This window comes from Lepus europaeus, chromosome 4 (assembly GCF_033115175.1).
Source record: "Lepus europaeus isolate LE1 chromosome 4, mLepTim1.pri, whole genome shotgun sequence".
NCBI lineage: Eukaryota > Metazoa > Chordata > Mammalia > Lagomorpha > Leporidae > Lepus > Lepus europaeus.
In genome coordinates, this window is record NC_084830.1 from 10,765,634 (window position 1) to 10,786,331 (window position 20,698).

At 38.9% G+C, this 20,698-nt stretch overlaps 1 protein-coding gene across 4 annotated transcripts in view; it reads right to left on the minus strand.

The window, feature by feature from the left end:
* EFR3A (EFR3 homolog A) overlaps positions 1-20,698 on the minus strand; it is a 135,650-nt gene that overhangs the window by 59,770 nt on the left and 55,182 nt on the right. For all 4 annotated transcript variants that reach the window (XM_062187976.1, XM_062187977.1, XM_062187978.1 and 1 more), the window contains 5 exons: positions 18,414-18,541; positions 17,139-17,289; positions 8,628-8,749; positions 2,982-3,131; positions 1,061-1,198 (listed from right to left, as the gene is read on the minus strand). In XM_062187976.1, the coding sequence (XP_062043960.1) occupies positions 1,061-1,198; positions 2,982-3,131; positions 8,628-8,749; positions 17,139-17,289; positions 18,414-18,541 (689 nt within the window). The remainder of the gene's footprint in view (positions 1-1,060; positions 1,199-2,981; positions 3,132-8,627; positions 8,750-17,138; positions 17,290-18,413; positions 18,542-20,698) is intronic.

Here is a 20,698-nt window from a genome sequence, read left to right on the forward strand (position 1 = left end):
TGTTGTCCAATGTGAAGTAATGCTATAACTAGTACTGAAACAGTATTTCACACTTTGCGTTTCTGTGTGGGTGCAAACTGATGAAATCTTTACTTAATATATACTAAATCGATCTTCTGTATATAAAAATAATTGAAAATGAATCTTGATGTGATGGAATGGGAGAGGGAGTGGGAGAAGGGAGGGGTGAGAGTGGGAGGGAAATTATGGGGGTGGTGGGAGGCCATTGTAATCCATAAACTGTACTTTGGAAATTTATATTTACTAAATAAAAAATAAATTAAAAAAAAAAAAGCTCAACATGAACCCTGGGTTAGTCATCTGCCTTAAATAAAAAGTTTTCGATGCTGCATTTAGAATACTTTATAGGTTCCATAAAGCCATCCCTATAGTCAAAAGGGGAACAGAACAAGATGAATTTTAACAAAATAAAGACTAGCAAAAAAGTCCATAAATGATACAGAATCTGATATTGATCTATCTGTTGATGATTGAACTACAAACACAAAGGCTTGCCATGACTTGAGAGGTAACATCTTGTAGAAAAGCTCAAAGCTTCTAAATGCATTCTACCTGTAGATAAATACCCAAGTACCAGTGAGAACTTTAATATTCGTGCTCTTAGTCACTGGATCAAAGGCAGAATATACTCAGATGACTGAATGTGATCTCAAATAGTCCAGCCATGGCAACAAGAAATCGAAGCCTGGCAACAAGAGATCTGACCACAGAGCAGTACCAGAACACCTGGATACTGCATCAATACTGCCCTGCACCTACACATGTCAGGGTCTGCAAGGGGACAGTCAGTTACATGGGGCACATGGTAGTAAGCACATTTTAACATCTTATACTTGCGGGGAAAACACCAATTAAGTGACTGAACCAGCACTTGAACACAGCTTGTCTGACTCAATCCTATACTACTTCCATAACTGCTACATTGGTTCTGGTACCATCTTACTCACAAAACTAAGAAAGCATTTGTCTTGTGTAAGTCAATTAATACAAAATTAACAGAGCAAAGTCACAAATAATCAGGAAAACAGCAACTACTTACGCAAAAACTGGTCTAACAGCATTATTCATATTCCCAAAAGTCGCTCTACCCAGCAGTTCTCTGAAACAGCTCTCGGCCAGCACAGCAGGATTCTCCTCTTTATCAGCTGCAGAAGGAGAAGAAGGAGGGCCCAGGCGACTGACAATGAAAGAGAATGATGGTATTAGTTCTAACAGTTAAACAGGATACACTTGACTTCTCAGAATTGTTAAGATATTTTGTTTTTAAAGCTAAATTCTAACATGAATTTAACACCAACAAAGCTAATTACACCACCTTTCAAATAAGAACAAAATTCAGCTTTGTAACCTGTTTCCAACTAACAGAACTTCCCTCACATAAGTAAAGCGTTCAGCAGCTTGCTATATGTTCACTCTGACACAATTTCTACCTTACAGCAAACATTTAGCAAGAACACCTTTAGGTGTCCCTAGTTTAAGTGCAAATGGGCAAAAATAAAATGAAGTTAAAAACTATGATACAGCCTGTGACTAAAAAGCAAATTACTGAACAGTAGGGTGACTACGATTAATAATACTGCATTGAATACTGAATATTTCAAAATAACTACAAGGAACAATTTTAATGTTCTGACTACAAAGAAATGATAAAAGTATGAAATGAAACATATACCAACTACCCTGATCTGATTTTTACACAATGTGTACATGTACTAAAATTTAAACTATATATCCCCAAGTATGTAAATTGGTACATACCAATTAAAAACAAAATTAATAAAAAACTTCGGTTACAACATCTGTATATGTATGTATGTAAAACATCTGCATATGTAGATGTCTTCGGTATACAGTATTGGTTTTGTTCATCTCTTGAAACATGATTTTAGGTTAATGTATTCATGTACAATAATAATAATAAGGCCTATCTATGGCTTTTGGGATTATACTATGAAAAACCGCAATTTCTTAAGATTCAGCAACTAATCTTTTTTCTCTTATGCTAACCGTAGACTTCGATATTCATATTTATGGGAAATGAGTTCCCAACTAGCTAGTGACCTTTTAAATTATAAATATTTTAGATGGGGAAATTAAGCCTCAGCAGCAGTGCCAAGAATAAGAAACATACAGAAGGTGTCAAAATATACCAAGTCTCATACTTTAGAAAAGGACTTAAAGCTGGAAAACAGTCATGTCTAAGGAATTAAGCATAAATCCATCCTGCAGTTTGCATAAATTTCATGGATATATAAATTCAATCACAGTATTAGCTATTACATCTCATTTTTAGACCAGTAGGAAGGTCAAGATAACAGGTCAAATTGGAGAATTCCACATCTGAAGCCTAATCAACCACACATTATCTATGTGTGTAGCAACAGAAATGCAGAGGAAAAGCATGTCTGGCATTTGAAAAAGTGAAATAGAGTACAGAATTCTAAGTGCAACTGAATGGGACTGTGTGAAAGAGAAAATTAGCATACATCCAAAAAGAATATTCCATCCCGAATCTATCAGAATGAACTGCATCTAAACTTTTTGTTTAAAAAAATAATGAGTAGCAATTATCATTATCATCATCATTATTTTGGTTCATTGTAGTTCCCTATGAGAAAGCATGCTGGATCCTTAAAGAAAAACAGAAGTTCAGCTAAAATTTCTATTTCTCACATCTGAAACTTTAAGTAGTATTAACTAAACAACAATTCTGATGCTCAATAATAAGCAAGAAGTATAAATTTACTCTAGTAAGAAATAAAGGCCAAGAGCACAAGCAGGAATCTGTGGTCTGCTAAGTCTAATGTGCTCATTAAGATAAATAATTGCTCCAGAAAGGAACGCATATTTAAACTCATGCAACTTTACAAGACTACCACTTTAATCTTACTAAAGACAAAGCTTACTGAGCAAGCACACATGTTAAATAATAGGCTGAACTCTAACATCTTTATTAATACCTGTCAACTTCTTCTATCTTTTGCATGTTAAACAGGAGGGATGGAACAATCTTATCCATATGCTGAGGTTCCCAGATGGTCGCCCGAAGTTCATCATTAACTGTCTTGCGAACCACACCTTGAATACCCCTGATTCCAGCAATTCGGATTCTGTTAACCAAATAGAAAAAAAAAAAAAAATGAACCATGAAAATGTTATTTGAACAAGTCTGTTTGCCAACTAAAGAATCAATGTCAAGTACATATTGTTATCTTAACAAAATACCTTAAAATAACATGTGGTAATTCTAAGAAATTAAAATTTCAAAAATCTAAGATGGATGCAGAGACTATTCCTAAGAATTTGAATATCACCCTTTTAAAACCAGAATTTATAATCACTCCACAATGTATACATTTTTTAAAAGAATTATTTTATTTATTTGAAAGAGTTACAGAGAGAGACAGAGCCAGAGACAGAGAGAGAGAGGTCTTCCATCCACTGGTTCTCTCTCCAAATGACCGCAACCGCCAGGTGCTTCTTCCAGGTCTCCAACAAGGGTGAGACCGGGCCCAAGGACTTGGGCCATCTTCTACAGCAGGTGAAGGGGCCCAAGGATTTAGGTCATCCTCCACTGCTTTCCCAGGCCATAGCAGAGAGCTGGATTGTAACAGGAGCAGCTGGGGCTTGAACAGGCGCCCACATGGGATGCCGGCACTGTAGGCTGGGGCTTTAACCCACTGCACCACAGTGCTGGCCCTTCCACAATGTATACATTTATTGAAATATCACTGCAATCCATATGTGTAACTGCTAATAAAAATCTTAAAAATATGTAAGACAGAAACAATCTGATTTCACCAATATACATTGTATAAATGTATCAAATTATCACACTGTACCAAAAATATGTACAATTAAAATTTTTAAATTGTTTGGGAGATTTAATTATTTGAAATTCATAATGACAGAGAGGGAGGGACAGACAGAGAATGAGATACTCCATTTGCTGGTTTATCCCCAAAGGCTTGGAATAGCTGGGCCAGGCCAGGCTGAAGTCAGGAGCCAGGAAATCTAAGTCTCCCACATGGGCAGCAGGGACCTAAGTACTTGGGCTATCATCTGCTGCCTCCAGGCACACTACCAAGAAGCTGGATCAGAAGCAGAGGCAAGACTCAATTCTAGGCACGCTGAAATGGGATGCAGGAGTCCCAAGCTGCAGTTTAACCCATAGTACCACAATGCTTATTCCTAAAATATTTTTAAAAATTTAAAAAGACATAAAAACACAGCTCAGAAACATTACAATATAGACATATGTACTTCATGTATCATAGGTTTTCCTATGATGATGATAATAACCTCAATAATATGAACTAGAGTCTTTCTACTTCTTGCCTATAAGTAAAAGCTGATAGAATCTCACTATTCCTGTTATACCCTTCCTGTTTCTGCAGACTTTTCTCACTGGTCTTCCCTAAGAGTCTCTTATCTCCCACAGTCTGTCTAGAAAGAAGACTAAGGTGGCCCTTTTAAAGGTATGGCAAATAAGCACCATCAAAATGTAATAGATATCTCTGCCATAAATATACATATATTTACGTATAAATATATGTATTTTAAAGATTTATTTATTTGAAAGTCACAGTTATATAGAAAGAGGAGAGGCAGAGAGAGAGAGAGAGGCCTTCTGTCTGGCTGGTTCACTCCCCAGTTGGCCGCACAGCTGGAGCTGCACCAATCCGAAGCTAGGAGCCAGGAGCCAGGAGCTTCTTCCAGGTCTCCCACATGGGTGCAGGGCCCAAGGATTTGGTCCATCTTCTATTGCTTTCCCAGGCCACATCAGAGAGCTGGATCGGAAGTGGAGCAGCCAGGACTCGAACAGGTGCCCATATGTGATGCCGGCACTGCGGGGTGGCAGCTTTACCTGCTATGCCACAGCGCCAGCCCCTAAATATAGATCTTAAACTGTTCAATATAGTGAGCAATGTTAACTATTCTCCTCTCCCAGTTCACAGCCCCCAACTTCCTCTCAAACATCTGTAGGCTCATAAGGAGAGACTAGTAGAATGAAACAGCTTACAGAAGCGGTGGAAGAACAGGCTCCAGCACACCTAATCTGGTGGCCCACTTGTTTCAAAAACGTCTTCCTTCTAGCCAGATCTGACTGCTATTTACTTTTTTTTTTGGGGGGGGGGGCATGGAGGGACAGGAGAGTGAGCCACCTGAAATACTCACCAATGAAGAGGTTTATTCACCCTATCTAGCACTGTCTTCCATAAGCTGCTTAATGGCAGATATGGGGAAGGGGGTGATAGTGCTTTCCAAACCCACAGAGAAATAACACAAACACTCAGGGGCAGCAAACACAGAAGAGGAGGTGGCAGCAACAGGAGACTGCAGAGGTGAAGAAAAGGAATTAGAAGACATAAAGACAAATACTGCTAATTTCAAAGTAGTCATGTATCCACTGTTTTCTAATAGGTAAAGACATCTTGAAAGATTATTGCACAGCTATCATAAGAGGGCAAAACTAATAGCACTACAAAAAAAAAAAAAACAAGTTTGCTTCACTTGTTGCTAGTACTCTTACTTGTGACAAGAAAGCACAAGGTTGCAGAGCACACATGAGCAAACAAGACGACACAGGGAGTAGCAGCAAATGGTGGCGCCTGTGTTTGGGGTGGGGGTGGAAAGGGTGTGGCAGGAGTACCAGTGGCTACAGCTACACTGCTGGAATCCAATCCAGATCTAATGGCTAGCCATAACTCCAAAAAGATTTCAGTTTCCATCAGTAATATGGAACAATTATACCTACCACACAGGAATGTCATAAAATTTAAATGAGTAAATGCAGTTAAGTGCTTAAAAAATAACTTTCAAACATAAAGCACTCGAAAAATGCCTAGGTGTTCCTCCTGCTGCTAATCAGCATGATGATAAGCATTATCTCCACCACAGCCAAAGGGAACCGTTTCTGCAAGGCATGTATTTTAAGAAAATCTGAATAGTCACCAGCCCCATTTAATAAAGATTTCCCAAAACTGAAAGGACGGATAAGTATCTAAGTGAAAACCTAAATGAGGATACAAACACACCCAGAGAAAACCATACAAGTTTTTACTTAAGGAAAACGAGAAAAATAGGACCAGTGTTGCAACACAGTGGGTTAAGCTACTGCTTATGATGACAATATCCCATATCAGAGTGCAGATTTGAGCCCCCGCTGCTCCACTTCCAATTCGGTTTCCTGTCAACATGCACGGGGAAGACAGTGGAAGATGGCCCACGTGCTTGGGGTCCTACTGCCCATGTGGGAGACCTATATGGGGTTCCTATCTCCGGGCTTTGGACTGACCCAGACCTGGCTATTGCAGCCATTTGGAGAATGAACCAGCAAATGGAAGATTGTGTGAGTGCTCTTTTACTCCCACGCTCTCTGTCTGGCTTTGCTTTTTAAATAAATAAATATATAAATTTTTTTTAAGAATCAAGCCCTCTAATATGTTAGAGCATTTTAATTTATTCATTTGTTCTACAGTGATTAAAAAAGTGCTGGCATTTAGGAACTTCAAATAGCACATAATACTAGAGAGACCTATAATTAGGAACCTTTCATTTGGATATAGGAAATTTCAAGTTTCTTTTTGTAAATATTAATGAAGACCTTCATGTGAAAATATATTCATAAGATATTTCAGCAGTGGGTGATAAACACCTAAATATATAAGATCATTTATGTCACAAAATTTTTTAAATGTATTCTTTTAAAAATATTATGGATATCAGAAACACTTTTTATCTACAGTGGTTTATATGTGAAATTCACTTTAGCCAAAATTTAAGAAATGCCTGCCTACTTTACTAATCCTCATAATACTAAAGAAATGCATACTACATTCTATTTTCTGTATTTTAAAAGAAAGCAAAACTTTTAAAATCTTGGGGGAAAATGCCATTTTCTATGCCTACTTTCATTATCTGTTTTGCCCTATTAACAATTTAATAATTTGCCTTTGAGAAGAGAGAACATTTTATAAAATATTTTTAAAATGTCCTTGAGGGAGGGAAATAAAAAAAAAGGGTTTTAACTGGGATAATTAGGAGATTTATTCTTACAAGGTAATTATATTATCCCACGTCTAAGGCTTTATACTTCATAATAAAGGGATAACAGCGGTACTGTGTGTGACCTACATTACTACTTTATACTGAGGAAAATGTAACACTAACAGCATCACCGACAGAAACGAATCTTTTATCTGAAAATAACTATCAAAACACCTCTCAGCTTTCTTTAAGTTAAAAAAATAATTTGTATTTGTTTTCATTTATGTAAACCAAACATGTAGCTTGCATATTTCCTTATTTATTTTAAAAGTAAAATTACAAACAAGCTAAGTTCTGATCATCAGGTCTTGAGTACTGACTGTCCATGATAACCCGCTGAATTCAGGCGGACTTCTTTCTGTTTAGGTGTACTAAAGTCATACTGAGACTACTTCCTATATTTCCCAAGCTTGTTTTGGCTTTGAAGTTTCTACACAGATATCAACCTCTAGGTTGTGTCTGCAGGTAGGCATTCTGTTTCAGATTTTTACTAGGATATATCTAAAAGAAATGTTCAAAAATGTCCCAGTCAGTTGTCACAACTGTCAGACTAACAATGATTCAGTAGTAATCACTCAGTTTACTGATTTATTCATTCTAGAAGTGCTTACCCAGAGCCCTGCATGTGCCAGACACTATTTAAAGGGCTAGTGATACATCAGTCATCCAAACAAGGACCTAGGGGCCTCCACTGTAGCTCAGTGGGTAAAGCTGCCACTGTGATGCCAGTACTTCATTTGGGCACTGGCTCACGTCTGGGTGCCCCACTTCCAATCTAGTTCCCTGCTAATGGCCTGGGAAAAGCAGCGGAAGATGGCCCAAGTGCTTGGGCCCCTGCTACCCACATGGGAGACCTGAAAAAAGCTCTTGGCTCCCAGCTTCATCCTGGCTGTTGTGGCCATCTGGGGAATGAACAAGTGGATGGGAGATCTCTCTCTGTCTCTCCTTATCTCTTTAACTCTATCAGATAAAATAAATCTTAAAAAAAGAAAGAAAAAGTCCTCACTTTCCTGGAATTTATATTCCAGGGAGCAACAGACAAAGAGATATATAACGAAGATAATGAATGGTGGGAGCTGATATCTCATAAAGGGTGGTAAGGAAAGCGTGATAACATGATATTTGAGCAGAAATCTGAACAAACTGAAGCAACAAGCCACTTGGGTTTCTGAGGGAACTGTTCTAGGCACCAAGAGCAATGTGCCCAAGTGCCTTGAGGAGAAATACATCTACAGAGTGCAAGAAACAGCAAGGATACCCATGTAACTACATTAGAGTCCGTGCAGGAGGAAACGACAGAATGGCAGAATTGGAGACGAGTGGGGGGGAATGAAGGAACATTCTCTGGTAAAGACCCTGACTTTTCAGGAGTGATCTGGGAAACCACTGTAACTGTGCTGCTTCAGCTGGCCATTATAACTTCCAACAGAAACCAAAGGCCACACTTCAGCCATACCTCTTTTCCTTTCATAATCATTACAGAATCTGTAAACATACTATTGATCAATAAAGAACTCCATCAATTACTATACATCATAAAGTAAAATAATACATACTCTGTTCGTATTTCTGGATCACTATGACAGGAATGACACATGGCACTAAATCGAGACACAAAAAAGTCATAACGCCTGTGATAAGATGGTGTATCTTCTTCAATATTTGCAAATTTCACAAACTGAAAGACAAAAACATCAACATAAGCAAAATCTGGAACTGTGAAACAAATACATTTATTTTCAGTTATTATTTAACAAGCAATATCCAAATAAAAAACAAATGAAATACATGAAACAATCAGCGAAAAGATTATTCTCTCTCTCCCCTTTAGCCTTTCAAGTAGATGAAAATATACGTTTTTTTTAAAAATTGACACAAAAATAGTTATTTTAACTCTATTTTCCAAACTTTCTGATGTACCCTCATGTATAGAAAGGAATTTTTAAATAATGAACTTCTATAAAATCAAGGGTATTACATTCTGAACATTAGCTGTAACTTTGCAATTCAATTCCTTTTAGAGAATGAGCCCACTCTCTAGAAGCAGGGATCTTACTGCAAAGTTCTTTTGCATTTCCTGGACGCTGACACTGCTTCAGTGATGAACTTGGGACATACCCCTAGGGAATACATTTCTTAATAGTGGGTAGAAATCTTCCTAGACAGCTGTTACAAAACACATGAATGAGTAAAACTTACACAAAAAAAGAGGAGACAAAGAAAGGGTACATAAACTGAAGGAAATCATGACAAATTCAGGTGACAAGAAAAATCCTGAAATGGTAGAATTTGTTCTGTCTTCTTTGTAATGATCAAAAAGAGAAGCATTATACTTAGGAAATTTTAAATATCCTCACATATGTCATATCCCTGGCTCCTAGGATTCCTCAATATGCACTCTCCTTTATCATTAGCTTTCTTGTTAATTTTGTGATTTGTAACAAACTTTTACTTGCAAATTTAATATGTATCTGATAGGATATAATTAGTTTTAAAAGACTGTATCCAAAAGAATTACTCAACCAGAGTATCAACATAATCAAAATTACTAATCTTTTAGAAACAAAACTGAAATAAGCATAGAATAAGCACAAAAATATACAATTATGATACCGAAAAGGTTTTAAACTCAGCTAGAACTAGGACACTTGTTCAAAATTAGAAATTTATATCATTCATATTATTTAGAAAGGAACACAAAACTATCAAATACTACATCTGGCTCAGGTTAGACTGCGATCCATTAAATATTCTGCAACACACACTGTGCTAGGTAGGTGTTTCCACATGAGTTCTTACCTAATCACTTCAACATCCTGCACAGGGTGTGCCGTTATCCCCATTTCACAGATAGAGATTCAAATTCAGAGATTAAGTCATCATCCAAAACAAAAGGCATCACAGTCAAGAGGTGTGATAAACTTTTTTTTCTTTTTAAGGTTTATTTATTTATTTGAAAGTCAGAGTTAGAGAGAGGGAGAGGCAGAAAGAGATCTTCCATCCAGTGGTTCACTCCCCAGATGGTCATAACAGGTGAGGCTGGGCCAGGCTGAAGCCAGGAGGCAGGAGCTTCATTCCAGTCTCCCACATTGGTGGCAGGATCCCATGCAACACTTGACCCATTTTTGCTGCTTTTCCCAGGCCATTAGCAGGGAGGTGGATTGGAAGCAAAATAGCCAGGACATGACCAGTGCCCACATAGGATGCTGGTGTCGCAGGTAGTTGCTTTACCAAACACTATGCCATAATGCCAGCCCCAGTTTCCAACTTTCAAGAATCTCAATCTACATACCAAACAGGGGTAATTTCAGAAAATATTTGGCCAAATACTTATGCTTTTGATAAAAATGAACCCTGAGGGGCCGGCACTGGGTCACAGCGGGTTAAAGCCCTGGCCCAAAGCGCTGGCATCCCTTTTGGGCGCTGGTTCTAGTCCTGGTTGCTCCTCTTCCAATCCAGCTCTCTGCTATGGCCTGGGAAAGCAGTAGAAGATGGCCCAAGTGCTTGGGCCCCTGTACCCGCATGGGAGACTGGGAGGAAGCTCCTGTCTCCTGGCTTCGGATTGGCTTAGCTCTGGCCATTGCAGCCATCTGAGGAGTGAACCAGTGGATGGAAGACCTCTCTCTGTCTCTACCTCTCTGTTAACTCTGTTATTTCAAACAAATAAAATAAATCTTTAAAAAAATTTTTTAAAAATGAACCCTGAATGATCTGGGAAAATGCTCAAATAATTTGAATGAAAAAAAAGTGCACAAAAGCCTAAATATAATATGTTCCCTATTCTCTAATATAAACATTGAAAACAAACCAAATATTAAGGGATAACTTCTGAATTTTGGAATTACAAGTGACTATGACTTCAGTTTATTTTTTAATAATTTTTAACATTTTCTAAATTTTTTGCAAAGCCTTAGTTCAAAATTTAGAAAACTAGCCGGCGCCGCGGCTCAGCAGGCTAATCCTCAGCCTTGCGGCACCGGCACACCGGGTTCTAGTCCCGGTCGGGGCGCTGATCCTGTCCCGGTTGCCCCTCTTCCAGGCCAGCTCTCTGCTGTGGCCCGGGAGTGCAGTGGAGGATGGCCCAAGTGCTTGGGCACTGCACCCCATGGGAGACCAGGAGAAGCACCTGGCTCCTGCCATCGGAACAGCGCGGTGCGCCGTCCGCAGCGCGCCTACCGCGGCGGCCATTGGAGGGTGAACCAATGGCAAAAGGAAGACCTTTCTCTCTGTCTCCCTCTACTGTCCACTCTGCCTGTCCAAAAAAAAAAAAAAAAGAAAACAAAATTTAGAAAACTAAAAAATCAGATTTTTTTTTTAACTGCCCATTAAAATCCTGCATGGTCTGGAGCAAAAGTACAAGTTTTATTCTATTCTCATTTATTGGAAGTCACAAACGAGAGTATAACCTGAGTGACCACTCACAGAAGCAATCCTTGTGCATAAAGAACAGGATAGGGGGCCGGAGCTGTGGTGTAAAGCCTCTGTGGGTTAAGCCTCTGCCATATGGGCGCCGGTTCATGTTCCGGCTGCTCCTCTTCCAATCCAGCTCTCTGCTAATGGCATGGAAGGGCAGCAGCAGATGACCAAACTGCTTGATCCCTGCACCCATGTAGGAGCTCCTGGCCTCTGCCTTAGGATCGGCCCAGCTCCAGCTGTTGTGACCATTTGGGGAGTGAACCAGCAGATGGAAGATCTCTCTCTCTTGTCTCTCCCTCTGTCTGTAACTCTGCCTCTCAAATAAATAAATTAAAAAAAAAAAAAAACAGGATAACAATAGGCAGCCGTGGGAGTAGGCATTGGGTCTAGTAGTAAGACACCAGCTGGGATGGCCACATCTCATATGGGAGGGCCTGGGTTGCAGTTCTAGTTCCAGCTTCTGAGTCCAGCTCAGTGCTATTTCACACTCAGGAGGCAAATGTGAAGTCTCAAGTAGTTGGGTTGCTACCACCCATGTGTGGAAGACCTGGATGGGGTTCCCATTTTCTAACTTTGACTAGGACCCATCAACAGCTATTGCAGGCAGTTTGGGGAGTGTCCAGGAAGATGGGTGTTCTCTGTCTCTCTGTGTGTATCCCTGTATTTACCTTTCAATTAAAAAAAAAAAAAAAAAGATAGCTACATTCCAGAGCAATTACACAAATCACATCTCCCTTTCTAGTTTCATGGCTCTTCTCATTCTTGTTAACTCTGAGGATTCTTTACCAAAGTTGAAAGCCATATTATCTGTGCTTTCCATAAAGACAAAAGAACTATCAGTACACACATCTTTCCATGTGTAGTAGAAACCCCTGAGACGCAGTACCATGCCTTGATGAGAATAGATTATGTTACACAGATCTGGATTTGAATTCTGCATTTATTAACTCTATGTGACCTGTGAAATGGGATCTCTCTCGTGGGGTTCAAATGAGAACCAAACAAAAGTTAGCACAGTGCCTTGCATGTGGTCTACACACATAAAAGTGAGTCCAATTGTTTTCACTTAAAAATTGAGGAGGAGACTTAAGATATGTTTCAGAAGGTAAACCAAAGGGAGTAGTAATGCATTCCTTTCATGGGTAGGGAAACTGTTTTCTGCCAAGGGCCACTGGGATATGTATGACATCATTCACAGGCCATATAAAATCATCAACTTAAAAATCAGCCTGCTATAGATTTATTGAATTTCGAGTCCCACCTGCAGTTGCCTTGGCTGGACCAGACCAAATGATTTTGTGGGCTGTACATTCCCAACAGTGTTTTAAATGCTGAGTTTCTCACTATAAGCTGTATTTTGGACCTAGAGACATCTTTGTTGTGGGGACCATCCTGTGTCCATTTAAATGTTAAAAGGACCTTAAGCAGCATTCTAGGATCTTGGATACCAACAGTACTTCTTCCATCCATCACAAAACTCAAAAATGCCTTTAGACATTACCAAACAACCAGGGAGGCAGGTGAGAGAGAAGGATCACCACTCACTGAGAATAGTCAGTAGCTTCACTGACAGGTGTCCCTAGGTAACTATCAGTAATATTTAAAGAATAAGGTTAAAATAATAAGGGGGTGGACATCATGGTGCAGCAAGTTAAGCAGCCACTGAATTTGGGAAGTCTGCATCCCAGTTCAAATCCCAGCTATTCCACTTCCAATTCAGCTTCCTGCTAATACACCTGGGAAAGCAGTGGAAGATGGTCTGAGTGCTTGGGCCCCTGCCACGCACATGGGAGACCCAGATGGAGTTCCTGGCCTCAGATTGGCTGAGCCCTGGTTGCTGTGACCACTTAAGGAGGAAATCAGAGGATGGAAGACATCGATATCTTTATCTATTCATCTATCTCCCTCCCTTTCAAATAAATAATAAATCTTCAACAAGTTGAAAAAAATTAAGAAGAGGTAAAAATAAAATGTATACCTCGCACAATTTTCCCAACAAAGAAGAGTCTACAAAAATTTCATAAACTACTGCCATACTGGGTGGGTATCAGCACAGAGAGGCAAATATCAACAAATTGAAATAACATGTACAGAGACCACTAATAAATCTAAAAATATTAAATCTCAAGTATTGGTCATATTTAACATAGGGCACTTAGCACACTAAGAAATTAATACAAGGTTAGTCAAGATCAGACAGCATTTACTTAATATAATTTACTCAAAGCAGATAACTGAAGAATTTGTCTTTTTGCCCAAATGATGCATTAAAATAGTACATATGCACTGCTGGTTACAAATAAAGAAATTTCTGACAATATACACTAAAACTCCTCCCCCACCAGCTATTAAAACATTTCTCCTAAGCTTTCCTCGCCTAACTATAAAGGAAAAGGAGAAGTTTAAGCCGCCTTGTTGGAAACGAAACCCACTGCACTGCCTAATTGCATTTAGAAAACCCCATCGCTCCCCTTGGAAAGGAATGGAAAAAAATCATACTAAGGGTTTCTGGATGAGGATTTTATTTACACACTTTGCATTTTTAACAATCTAATACTGATAAGGACTTCAGTGGCCCCTAGAAAAGGAATACAAAACATAGAAAAGAGAAAAAACACACCATGTACTTTCCGGGAGTCCTGAGGATGGGAGTCTGTAATGTTAAGATGTTGGTGAGTCTGCCAAACTGACCTGATTGAGCACTCTGAACACTTCCGTGCAAAACAGGCTACTCCAATGTCAGCTCCCTGATTGGTTCATGTGGCATGTCTCATTAGCATACACTTTCAGTTCCCTAATTGGTTGTTATTCTGACCTCCTGATCAGCTGTTATTCTGCCTCTCCACTGATTGGTTAAATATCTACTCACTTCTCAGAAAGGGGCTAATCAGAAACAGACAGTTTGTGTACCAAAGAGCCAGCGCTTGCAAGCTTCTCTGGCAACTCCTCCCTTGCGTCTCCCTCCAGACTGCTGCATCAGGAGGCTTCTTGATTTCAGTAAACTTCGCTTTGCTTACTGAACCTGTCCACACGGAAATTCTTCTTCAGTAGGAGAGAAGAACTGACATCACTCTCCTCATCCCACAACACTGCCACCAGTGCTAACAGAACAGTGCCACGTATTCCTCTAAGAGCTTCACATATATTACATGTCAAACAACAATCATTTAAGACTGGTGCTACTGCTATCTTCATTTCACAGATAAAAAACTGAGGCAAGGAGGAATTAAATAACTTGCCAAGATAAACAACCCCAAAGTAGTGCAGGCTCAATTCAAATCAGAGCTATCAGACTCCACACTGGCAGTCACTTTACTTCCTCTTCTTGTATCAGAACATAATTATTCAGAAACAATAGCAGATGATATATGATGTTATTAGTTGTTAATAAATATCTGAAGGGGGATATATAGTGATAGAACAAAGACATAAGCCTCAGCCATTCTCGCTCATTCCCCAAAAGATAAACACTGGAATGCATTCCTTGCCCTTGAATCTCAATTGGGTCTCACATCCTATAGCCTTCATACCCAGCCCCCACAGCCACCTGAAAGACCAGTTGCTGGAACACCTGAAAGTCCCAGGAATTCCCCTCTGCCTGCTGTCTCTTACCCCCACCCCCATCCCCATCCCTCCTAAAATATAAAAAGGACCAGCCCCTGGGGGTTGGGGCCTTCTGCCACGTGTTCTATCATGGGCACGCGGGCAGTTGGTCACCCACCTCTGTGAATTCATTTTCTCTGAATAAATTCAGTCTGGCTGTAAATTCGTACACTGCCTCTTCTCTATTCTGCACCTCTTTTCCTGACATTTACGGTGCCCCGTATGAGGAGGCACCAATCTGCAACTCTTTTCCTAACATACAGTATTCATGTAGGAAGAATTCCTTAATGCTTCCCCAGAAATGAAGCTGGAACGGAAAGACTGAAGGTTATACAATGAAATTAAACCTTATCTGTATTTTATTTTCCTCTTTAGGTACATATGCCTTCCTTAACCTCCCATATGTTTAATACACTGTGGTTCAGATAGAAGAAATGGATATGGCAAGGAGAACTAGGTCAGAAGTCTTAGGAGGAATGAAGATATTCATCCTTACACTCATGCTTAATTGATTTTCCAAAGTGTTCCAACTCCATTCAATGGGGAAAGAATAGTCTGTTCAACAAACAGTAATGTGACAACTGAGTACCTTTAAACAAACTGTGGATAATGGGAAGGGGGAAGCCATTGTAATCCATAAGCTGTACTTTGGAAATTTATATTCATTAAATAAAAGTTTAATAAATGAAAAAAAAAAAGCTGAACCTCTAATTTACATTAAATACAAAAATTAACTCAGGAAGGGTAATAGACCTAAAAAATATAAAACTTTAGGTTTACAAAAGAAGTAAATCCTTATGACCTTGGAATAGGCAATTACTTCTCATATGTAAGATTAAAAGCACAAAAGAAAAAAAATAAACTGAACTTCATCAAAATTAAAAATATCAGTGATTTAAAACATACCATAAAGAATGACAAAAGCAATGATAGAACAGGAAAAAATATTTGCAAATCATGTATCTGATGGAGGACTGACATCAAGAATATATAAAGAACTTTTACAACTCAACGATGAACACAATCCAATCAAAAGGTGAACAAAGTGTCTAAAAAAGGTTTCTCTGAAGAAGATATACAAATAATCAACCAGCACACATGAGAAAGTTTCAGTATCACTAGTCACTAGGGAAATGAAGATCAACATCACCAGGAGATCCCACTTCAGAACCTCTGTGAAGATCACAGGCAGTAACAAGTATCAGCAAGGACATGGAGAAACTGGAACATGCAGTGCTAGTGGGAATGTAAAATAATGCAGCCACTAGGGAAAACACTGATTTACCACAGGACACAGCAATTACACTGCTAAATCTGCACAACAAAAAACATGTTCATACATAAGGTTGTAAACGAATGTTCATAACAGCAATATTCATACTGGCCAACAAGTGGAAACAATTCTAATGCCCAAGACTGATGAGCGGTTAAATATAGTGTATTCATACAATGGAATATCAGACATAAAAAGGAATAAAGTACTAATATATGCCATCACATGAATGACCCTTAGAAACACTAGGCTACTTTAAAGAATTCTGACCCAAAAGATTGCATAATGGATGATTTCCTTTATTTAAAATGTTTAGAATAGGCAAATCCATAAAGACAGAAAGTAAACTAGTCAATTCCAGAGACAAGGAGAGAAGGGAATGGGGTGATAAATACATAAATCTGTGAAGATAATAAAAAGTAATGAACTCTATACTTTAAATGGATGAGCTCTATGGTACATGAATTACATCCAAAAAAAGAAACTATAATATTTGAAGATATAAAATAGAAATTCAGGAGTAGGATTCAAAGTTAGTGTTGTAATAGCCAATCCAAAGAAAATTAAAATGTAGGCACAGATTCACGTACAGGCAGATATTCCATTATGATTAGTTAATATCATAAGGAGCAGGAGAAAAAGCTAATCATCTTTGTTAATAATAATTGCTAAATTACCCTGCCCAAGGAATTTGCCTTTATCAGGTAAAGACATTCTAAGAAGAAATTATTCTAAATATGCTAATTAAAATTATTAAGAGAATACTTTTACTCACAGAATTTGTCCCAAGAACTTGCAGCTTTGGTTCCCCTGATTCCAGCAGCTTTGCCACCATATGAAGAAAGCTTTCTACAAATGGTTTGATGCTTTGAGAATGGCAAGCCATGAGAAGCTGGTCCAATGCCTCCATAGCAATTAAAACATACCTGAGGATAAAAAATGATGGCAAAGCATTTCTAGCTGTTTTAATTCCAAGTGCTTTTCACTGGAATCTTAATTAATATATAGCAGTAATGATCTTAAGATTATAAAATAATCCTCACGTTGAAGTACACAAAACCTAAACTACTCCATTTTCCCTTCTTAAAATAATGCTATCATAGCTGCTTCAACTTTGTAAGCTTTGTGTGTTGTCTTTCCTTTGTATTTTCCAGACTTTCAAGCATATTTATTTATATCTGTTTCAAAATAATTATTACAGCAATATCCCTAAATCTCTCAAGTAATCTACTTATATTTGTAAATATGAATAAACCATACAGCAGCAGCAACCACATTCTACTACATGAAAATGTCTCACAAATTTTACTTCTTTCAGATTTTAAATCTTGCATTAAAAATTAAAATTCAGTCTTTAGGTAATTTTCCTTCAAAAATCAACAATAAAACTCTGCCTTGACCCAGTAAAATGGTCTAAATTTTACTAAACGATGTTGAGGTGCAGCAAACACATTTATCACTTGGGGAATTAAGTACTCTAGGATCATATATTGATAGTATCAGAAAAAGCATTATCCAAGTTGCACAGTTACTACCATTCAAGCACAGAGATTAGATGAAGATGATGGACTTCAATTTAGAGAGAGTAATACAGCAAGCACAGCACTCCGTCCCACATTGGTATCTAAGCCTAACATGGTTCTCTCTTATTATTCCTCTAAGGGGTAAAGCTGAAGTTGGGCTCTTTCTGTTTTGTTTTTGAATCTAGAGGCTGATTTTTAAATTCTAGCATAGCACTGACAGACTAGGGCAGTCAATTTCCAAAACTTCTCATTAGAAAAATCTCAGCCATTACTGGAGAGTTACACTGAAGCTACTCTGAACTAACTTGAGTTTTGGTTTTTGTTTTTTACAAAATCTGACCACCACCAGGAAAGTAAGAAAAGCTGCAGCATCTATGTAGGTACCACACATTTCTTTGTATAATATGACAGTATTTTATCTCCAAATACTATCTCTGCCTGACTAGATGACATAATAACTTACAGTACAATGTAGCCCAGGGAGGATTTTCTGAAGCTACTACATTAGCAGCAATCCGTCCCCTTACCCGGAGCGATGTCTGACAACATCCCTGCTCAATCTTTCTGCCAGGTAAGCACCAATTCGATCCAACTTCTCTGGAGCAGATACTGCATAAAATGTCAATTTCTCCATATCAGCTTTAACAAGGCCATCCTGAAAGTAAAAACAACAAGAGTAAGATAACAAAGTTACCTATATTTTAAAGCTGGCTTATTTATTTATTTGTTTTGGTTTTTAAGAGTAGCCTTCTTCACACTTCCCCCTGGAGATTTATCCATATTTATGCTAAAACATTGTGAATATAACCTCCTCAGTTCTAACATTCACCATTCTGGATACACAGAACCTTTCAAAATTTAAGGAAATGTCTCATTAGGCAAAGCATTTAAACGGATAGTCACAAACAATGAATGAGACACTATAACACTTTCCTTTACAGAGAAATGCCCAATGAACTACAGTATGCAGGAACTAGGATATACTTTAGAGAAAAGATTTCAAACAAAATTTGTTTCAATTTAAAAATGTTTTAAATGTTGTACTAAGTCTATTTTACCCCTATAAAAATAGTGAACATGCTGTGTTTTTAATGATTCAGAATTTGCTGATATCATTATAGTTTTATTGTAGTTAACAAATGAGACAGCATTCAGAATGGCATGAATGTATATTACTCAGTGTATTGAAAAATATCAACAAGTCTGATACAGAATTATGAACTGTCACCCATCTCTACCCTCTGAAACATGAAACACAGCAGATCTAATGAGTCTTCTACCCTCACAGCACTCTGGCATGCTTTGGTATAGTGGATAAAGCTGCCATCTGTGGCACTGGTATCCCACAAGGGCAGTGGTTCCAGTCCTGGCTGCTCCACTTCCGATCTAGCTCCCTGCTAATGTGCCTGGGAAAGCAGCAGAAAATGGCTCAAGTGTTTGGGCCCCTGCATCCACATGGGAGACCCGGAACATGCTCCTGGTTTCGGTTGAGCCCAGCTCTGGCCATTGCAGCCATTTGGGGAGTGAACCAACGGATGGAAGACCTGTCTGTCTCTGTCTCCCACTCTTTCTCTGTAACTCTTTCAAATAAATAAATAAATCTTAAAAAACAAAAACAAACACAAAATCTCCCACTTTCTCAGTGTCCTCTTAGCCAGTCAGTTTCCACCAGGGGTGACTTTATTCCACAGGGCAATATGTAGATCCATTCTGGATTCTCATGGCTAGGAGCAGAGGGTGCTAGGATCCAGCAGAGGGGGACAGAGATAGTGCTAAAAGTACTCAGTGCCCAAGACAGTCCCCCACAGAAAAGAATTATATGAACCCAAAAGTCCACAGAATGTAAGCTGGCCTAGGCACAGTGCAGGAGCCCCATTTTCCCTGTCTAGGAGGCATCACATTGCCTGTTCTCTATCCATGTATCTCAAAGCCCCAGAATCTGGTTTCAGCAGCAGCTCTCATAGTACTGGTTCTCTGACCTTTGGCATTGTTATCAGTTCTTCTGCATCATCAGTTAAATATGACTGAGTCTCATCTACTCTGTTTAACCCCTTACTGATTTTACCGAGAAGTATTTCACCTATAGAAATTGACATTTTGGGGCCAGCGCCATGGCTCACTTGGTTACTCCTCTGCCTGTGGCGCCGGCATCCCATATGGGCGCCGGGTTCTTGTCTCGGTTACTCCTGTTCCAGTCCAGCTCTCTGCTGTGGCCCGGGAAGGCAGTGGAGGATGGCCCAAGTGCTTGGGCCCTGCACCCGCATGGGAGACCAGAAGGAAGCACCTGGCTCCTGGCTTCGGATTGGTGTGGCACGCTGGCTGTAGCGGCCATTTGGGGTGTGAACCAACGGAAGGAAGACCTTTCTGTCTCTCTCTCTGTCTATAACTCTACCTGTCAAATAAATAAAAAACTGAAAAAAAAAAAAATTGACACTTTGAGAAGCAATGACTTGACCAGCCCTTATCTTGACTGTTGAGGAACAGGTTTTTTTTAAATACTATTTGTTGAACTCTTTAATTAACATAGTTACACATAGTATATAAAGTCAACTGAAAATAGATCTCAGTAAAAAATAAGAGTGGGAATGAGAGAGGAAGGAGGAAGACGGGTTGGGAGTATGGGTGGGAGGGTGGGCACTGTGGGAAGAATCACCATGTTCCTAAAGTTGTAATTATGAATGTATAAAGTCTGTAACTGTAAATTGTATAGTTCTGCATACATTCCTATGGCCTTACTTCTAAGGATATAGTTTAAAAACTTGCCATAGGACCCCAAATCCCCTAAGCTAGATGGTAAAAATACCATCGTAAG